The 7,705-nt window shown below is 35.7% G+C and overlaps 1 protein-coding gene across 1 annotated transcript; it reads left to right on the top strand.

Moving 5' to 3' along the window:
- On the top strand, positions 1-405 carry LOC137744543 (protein MKS1-like). Its single transcript, XM_068484331.1, has one exon. The coding sequence runs from the start codon at positions 1-3 to the stop codon at positions 403-405; it is 405 nt and encodes a 134-aa protein (XP_068340432.1).
- Positions 406-7,705: the final 7,300 nt, after the last annotated feature.

Here is a 7,705-nt window from a genome sequence, read left to right as displayed (position 1 = left end):
ATGAAGTCCTTAAGAAGGCATTTGGAGTTGCAGGGTCCAAGGCCTGCACCTCTTATGGTGAGCAAGAATTCACAGAAGGTGATGAAGAAGAAGCCAGTCGTAGTATATCTCATCTCACCCAAGATTATTCATGTCCAACCTGAAGAGTTTATGGGTTTGGTTCAACGGCTCACTGGCAACAATAATAATCAAGGTTGTCGAGCATCCAAGGTTATTAAAATTAGTGTTGCTAATTCCCAGTCTTGCTCTTCTTCTTCCACAACTTCTTGTTCGATCAACCAAGAAGCTTTCGTAAGGGAGAGCCGAGAGAAGCACAACAATAATAGGGCACATGAGTTCAATGGTGATCGTGTGCCTTTTGGAATACCTACTACAACAACTTCCAACTTTGCTGAAATATTCTAGCTATATATATGCGGAACTATGTGCATGTTAAGATCAAAATTTAAAGTATGCTATCTGGGTTACTCTGAGTTCGAAATAAGCATACAATACATTTCATATATTACAGTCTAGCTTGTAACTTTGTATACCAGTATTAGTTAACTTAAGATTATTTGATGGATATCATATAAGCCATTTTTTTCATGTATGAGTTTTGTAGGATGTTTGATTTATACGTTGGTTGGACACTTCATTTGAAATAATTTTAGTTTATGATTTTCTTTTGCTAAGACTAGTACACACTACACTTTATATTTGTCAAACCACAAGGACTAGTGCACACCATATTTTTCAAACGACAAAGACTAGTACACACCATATTTGTCAAACAACAAAGACTAGTACACACCATATTTGTCAAACAACAAAGACTAGTACACACTATATTTGTTTAATTGAGAAAATGATTGGTTTCACAGTTTAAAGTCATTTTGGATAAATTTTTCACTATGTCGGAAACAGGTCTTGGTACATCAAGTGTCATAATACAAGTAGTTGAATTTTTTTTTCAAGTATCTAACCACTTGTATTGTGATACGTGGTGTACCAAGCCCTGTTCTCAGTAGAAAAATGTATCATCATTCTGGAGAAATTTTTCATTGTGATCGGAACACGAGTGGTACACCACATATTTTTATATAAGTGGTGGGAAATTTTATTTTTAAAGTTATTAACTTTATAAAACACATATCCCATAATTTGTATAGTAACATGTAATATATTATCCCATATTCTGATCACACTAAAAAATTTCTCGTCATTCTGATAGGAACACATAAATGTGTAGGTTCCGAATGATTATCACTGGGTACACTGATTGTTTTGGAAAAAAAAAAAAAAAAAATTGCAATAATGCAAATACCCTTAGACATGAGGTACCGATGTTGATCTTGTTAGAAAATATAGGATCTATCTGCTATATGAATCACATAGAAAATTAAGGAGCAAATCATGCAAGTACAATCACAATTTAATGCATACAAATAAACAAAACACAATGCTAATGCACATGAAATTGGATTAGAAAAACTTAAAAAATACGGTCTAGTCAAGAATTTGGTTCTCTCCTTAAGGAGATAATTTATGTCCTCATTACGGTGCTCATGGTTGATCGGTCTTTATTTCTCAAGATAAAATGACCTCCTCCTTACGATAGTAGTAGACCAAATCGTAACATTCCAATAAACCACAATTGTGTTGAACTCTCTCAGACTCACATAATCTCTAAATATGATATTTTTATGAACTTGTATGACTCATTTGAGTTCTTATTTTACGCCTCAACTACATTCATCATGGTTGATCGACGCTTATCTTCCAGGTTACAACGACCTCCTTACGGTAGTAGCACGCCAAAGGTTCCAATGGACCACAATTGTGTTGAACTCTCTCAAACTCACGTAATCTCTAAATATAGTATGGCTCATATGAACTTACATGACTCAACCTATTAATTTTACCCATGACTCAATAGGATAAGGTGCCTCCTTAGATAGTTGTATCTTTTCTTCAATCGAACAATCACAACTTTATTCATGAATAGTCCCAACCCATCAAATATAATTTCTATTAACATAAAATAAAATTTCTTTAATTAAAATTTCCAACAGATCTTTGATAATGGAGTCACGTCCCAATCAAGGATGTGCCTCAAAATATTGTTAGGGTCCTTGATTGATTCATGGGAGACATGAATTTCTAACAAGAACTCTGCTTTTCAGGAAAGAGGGAAACATGCTCCAAAATATACTTTTATAAATCTTTTGCCAAAATGTTGGCTATGAGTAATGAGAAAGATGTTCTAATCATATTACGAGAATCATATGGACTTGATAACTCATATTATGGCTTGATATGAATTATGTACCCCAAAAATGTAAATAAGTATTGGTAAAATGTGCCAATAAATTTTGGGCTTGTTTAGAAGTATTTTAACCGAAAGCATTTTTGGTCAAGTTGATTTTGAGTTTCAAAAGTATTTTAAGTGGTTTTTTTTTTTTAAAAAAGAAAAAGAAAAAAAAAGAAAGATATATGCTAGGAAATATTTAAAGTGTTTTTTCATGATCCCATTTACACTAAAAATGTTTTAGTCATTATAAAATCACCTTCAAATGAGCCCTTTATTATCAATGTATTCTCATGTAACACGCAAACAACAAACGAAATTATTGTACAAGCTAATGTATTTTTATCAACAGATTTTGATGCCTAAATCCACTTTAGTGATACCCAAGATACTTCATTATAGTAATGAAAAACACCTCCGGTTAATAAGAAGAGAAGATTTATTTGAACCCATATAATATCTTTCTACATTCAACTTACTCTCTACACCCATATTATTTTTAATTAAAGAATTAATATCTCTTTAAACCCAAACTTACTATCTAAACAAACCCATTTCAAAATGTAAATTTATCTTTACACCCATTTAGAAAATAAACCCCAAATTGAATAACTCAGTGAAGTTTCTACCTTTGTTTTTTTTTTTTTTTTTTTTGAACAGAGACGATATTGAATTTCATTCAACTTCACAAATAGTTACAATGGTGGCCAATTGGGTACATAAACTTCAGTGACCAATAAATTGATCTTAAGTGAATTTGCGTAGTAAAACAAATAAATAGTAAACCCCCTAAACGGCTACCACAATCACTGTCCTAACCCCACAAATCATCATCAATACAAATCTGTTACAAACACACACAACATACTTATATCGACAACCACATAGGTTATCGCATTTATGCGAGGCCACCAAAAATCAACGCTAAGCGAGACCACAAAAAGATTATCGTTAAAAACGAGACCACTAACTCAACGCAAAGAGTGAAGACAACATCAACCATTGCAAGCACACGAACACCACATACATTGGGTGAATAAACTAAACTAAAATACATTAAAATAAATCTGACATGTCCAGTGGAGAAACAGGTGCAGAATTGGCAAGAGATAGTGGAGTAGATTCACGTGCAGAGATGACAGACGTGTGGGACACCCACTGAAGCTGGGGTGATATCCAAGGCACCAATGACCGTCAACCGTCGCCCAGTGGGGGTTGTAACTGAAGGAAGATTACGATGACCGACAAGGATGGCAAAGGGAACCATCCACCCCGTTACACCACCAAAATGAACCCAAATAAACTGAAACGATATTTCCAAGGGCAAAGCCCTTGGGGAGCCCAAAACACCGGGAGCAATGGTTCTGCACATCAAACTGAGAGCAACTAGGAAACCACCACCAGGAACACCCAAAATTGACACCACCCAGGACAAGAGCACGACATATCCGAAAGCTCACCACGTTAAAGCAAAGGAGGGACCCAACGAAACATGTTACCGGAACATCGTTACACCAACCATGACAGCTACCAAAATCACAAAATGGCAGAGCCATCCAAGGGAACACCGGAGGAACCCCTGGGACAGAGCTCACCCGTGGGACTTTGGAAAACCGTGGAATGAGAGGGAAAGGAGAAGAGCCCCGGATGAGGGCGAGTGAGAAGAGAAACCAGGGGGAGCAGGGAGGGAGAAAACCCAGGAAAAGAGACACGAGAGAGGGGGAGAAGCTGGGAGAAGTTGGGAAAAAACAGAGGAAAGACAGGGATGGGGAATGAGTGGTGGAAAGCTGGGAAAGGCAGGGACGGGGAAGGGGGCGGGTGTAAAAGACCATAATGGGGGTACGACAAGGTAATAGAGAGAGGGGTGGAAGGGTGGAGGGGGGGTGGAGAGGTAAGATGGGACGGGGAGAAGGGAGGAAAGCTAGGAGAATGAGGAGAAGAGGCGGCCACCAACCCCCAGCCTTGGCCAGAGGCCAGCGGCCATGGAGGAAGGGGAAGTTAGGTGCTCTGGTGGGAAATGTTTCTAGAGAGAGGCTCTATGGTGACGTTTCTACTTGTTTATGGGAATGAAAGTTTTATAAAGTTTGATTTTGTGAACATGTTGAATAATTTGATGAAGTTTGTACTTGTAAATGACTTTTCTTTATTTTTGGGTCTCACATAACTTGAAAAATATGGTCTATATTGTGAATTGTACGCGTAATCCTTTTGATCAGCATCATCTACCATACCAGGAGAAACAATAGGGACATTGGAAATGACGGGCATCAGATAATACCTAGGATTAGTATTTTGTTGACTCGTTATAGCTTTTCTCACTATGCACCCCAAATTAAGAGCAGCTGGATTGTTTTACGAAAAATCAAAAGGTAAATACAAACATTTATACACAACTGAAGTTAGCATTTTTAAGTGGAAACTACATATGCATATTCCCAAACAAATAATAAACAATATCAAGAAATTATGCAATCCAAAACTGTTGTAGCTACTTTCAATACAAGGTTGAAGAAACTCTTCAGTTTTAGTAGTCTCATAGCGTCGAATTTTCGTGTTAAGGGCAACATCAGTTCGATTCCAAAGGTTTTTAAGTTCCATGGATTCTGCCAATAAAACAACATAAATTGCAAAGCACAACGCTTCAAATGAACCAAATAAGAAAAATCCAGCACTATACACAACTATGTTCTCCTACTAAGAAAATGTAGTAAGTAGAAAGAAAAAAAATAAAACTTTTAACCCCAACCTAATTGGCTATCAATTAGAGTTGTGAATGAGATCCAGAGCTCTGCTACTAATAAGAACAAAGAATGGCAAGAGAAACTCCCTATTGTTGTTCTCAAAGATGAAGAAATCATGTACCCCAAAGCTAATTCGGTGCCAATTCAATTAGGGAACAAGCTACAAAATTATTCAGTGTGAGTTTATTGATAAATTTTCTTTTTATTATTAATGGTAATTATGCAATAAATTAAAAAAGATAATTCACATTTAAATTTTAAGTTGGATGTAGAAAAAAAGGTTGTATAAGTTAAAATAAAATTTTCCTTACAATCTTGTTCACTATACCCCAGCCCCTATGTATGTCTTATCTTTTACCTGGTTCCCAACGGTCTCCTTTGGCGCATCATATAAAATACCGGATAGAATTAATAGTACGAAGTCAATTGTTTGGTGCAGTTTTGTATTAAATAGCCTGCCGACTAATTAATTATTCGGACTCACTTATTTTATCCGGTCTATATACCTGCTAACTAATACACTCCAAAACGGAAGGATAATTAGGCGATTTCGTATCTCTTCGTTCCTCGTTCTTCTTCGTCCAACCCACGTCTTTCCTTCTACCCAACCAACCATGGCAGCAGTCGGAGTGATTCTGGCAGTCATTCCAAAGCCAATTGCCGCCGACCCTAGTCTATCTTTCTCTGTTTTCCGTTCAGATCTTCGCGAGCAAAGACTATCCAGAATGTTTAGGGAGAAATCAAAGAGATTACCCAGTGCAAAGCAATCCTTATCTTTTTCCTTCCATATTCTCACCCGTCATCTATTTCTTTTTTCTAAGTTCTACAACAGAATAAAAACCAGAAGCAAAAAAGAAAGCCATACCCTGCCTGCGCAATTATTTCTATTTATTTAGTTCAAATTTTTTTGAAAGTTCAAAATCCTTGTTCAATTGCATAATACCCATTTTCAATTGAAAGTTAAATTTTTTTTGTATGGGAGGATGAGATTTGATGCGTAGTGAGGAAGATGGTGAAGAAAGGAAGTCGAGAGAAATCTGGGGTTTTGTTTTCCTTTTTCCCCTTTTTAATATTTTGTCTGTGCTATGATTAATTCTTTTTGTTCAGTTTTTCCTTAATTTATTTTTTTCCATTTTAACATCAATTATTAAGTGAAAAATTATTATTGTCTGACATACTATTCAATGTTTAAATTAATTCGACACTACCTCAAACGTTTGATTATTAGTTAATACTATCCGATGAACATATTAATTAATCCAACTGAAATAGTTAGTACAATCCGACGTACCAAACAAGATCAAAGTGTTTTTCCATGTCTTGTGGTACATAAAATAAAGACACTTATAATAAAAAATTGTGCAACGTGGTACCGTTTGGTATGTGGGACGGGACAGAACAGAGTGAGACAAGGCGTTCCATCCCACGTTTTGTGCGCCTAAAACGGGTGGAATTAGCTGTTCCACGGGACGAGTTTTGGGTGAATTTTCGTTCCACCTCACCTCCTGGAACGACTCGTTCCACATCTGTGAAACACAAAATTATAACCTCTCCGTCTCCTTCTTCTTCCTCCTTGTTTCCATCCGAGGGCATCCTTGCTCCCTCTCCGTTCCGTTCCGTCCCGTCCCGTCCCGTCCCGTCCCGTCCCGTCCCATTCCGTTCCGTCCTGTTCCGTCTGCATACTAAACGATACCCTGATAGTAATAGTAATCGAGCTTGTACATCCATGTACATTGGCCTAACCGATATGCAAAAAAGATTAAGAGTTCGTTTGAAAACACTTTTAAAATTATTGAAAGTGTTTTTATATAAAATATTTATAAATTTCAAAATACTTATGTGCTTTTTGTAAGAAGCAATTTAAATGTTTTTCAAAATTTATTTGTATTTTAATTAAAACTTGATTCAAATAATATTTTCACGAAAAAAATTTCAACTATGACAGATACAGTTCCAAACAAGCCCTACCATATTGCGTTGTTGGCAGAAGTTAATTAAATATGTGTGGCAAATAATGTGAATAAAATACTGCTATCATGTTAAGGTGTTTGACGTGTACTGAAAAAATATATATTTTTTGGTGTTTTAATATAAACGGATACTAGCCACTCAGTATTGCGTCGTTAGGTTGGAATCCGAGAAGGCGAATTTGATATCAAATTAGATTACTTATTATCTTTATTAATTAATAAAACATTCATTATTAACCAAAATTATATGAAATAACCAGTTTAACCCTCTAATTAAAACAGAACATGAATAAGAAATATAAGACAGAAATGTAATTTCACACAATCAAATTTTATGTTTTTTTTTCAAATTCTTACCTACATGTAATTCTAACAAAATCTTACCTACATATCTCTAATTTAAACAAAAAAAAAAAAAAAAAATCTCACTCCCACATTCTCTATCACTTTCTTCATCTCTCCTTCTATTTCAAAAACAAAAATAAAAAATTTTCTCACACACTTTGTGTGCCCATATGCTAGTATGGTTTAGTAGAATTCTCCATCCTTATAGCGTAAAATATATGATTGTACTAAAAAAAGAATATAAACAGACACTAACGTCAGATTTGACGCCGTCAGCAACAGGAGGGAAACTCCAAATTGTTCAAACAAAATTCTCAAATCTCTTAACTTTGCCTCATTTTCCCACCAGATTCTCTCTC

This window comes from Pyrus communis, chromosome 9 (assembly GCF_963583255.1).
Source record: "Pyrus communis chromosome 9, drPyrComm1.1, whole genome shotgun sequence".
NCBI classification, from domain to species: Eukaryota; Viridiplantae; Streptophyta; class Magnoliopsida; order Rosales; family Rosaceae; genus Pyrus; species Pyrus communis.
This window is presented reverse-complemented; position numbering and strand designations above follow the sequence as displayed.

Excerpts from the sequence above, each read along its gene's own strand:
- LOC137744543 (XM_068484331.1), top strand. The coding sequence starts at position 1 with ATGAAGTCCTTAAGAAGGCATTTGGAGTTGCAGGGTCCAAGGCCTGCA.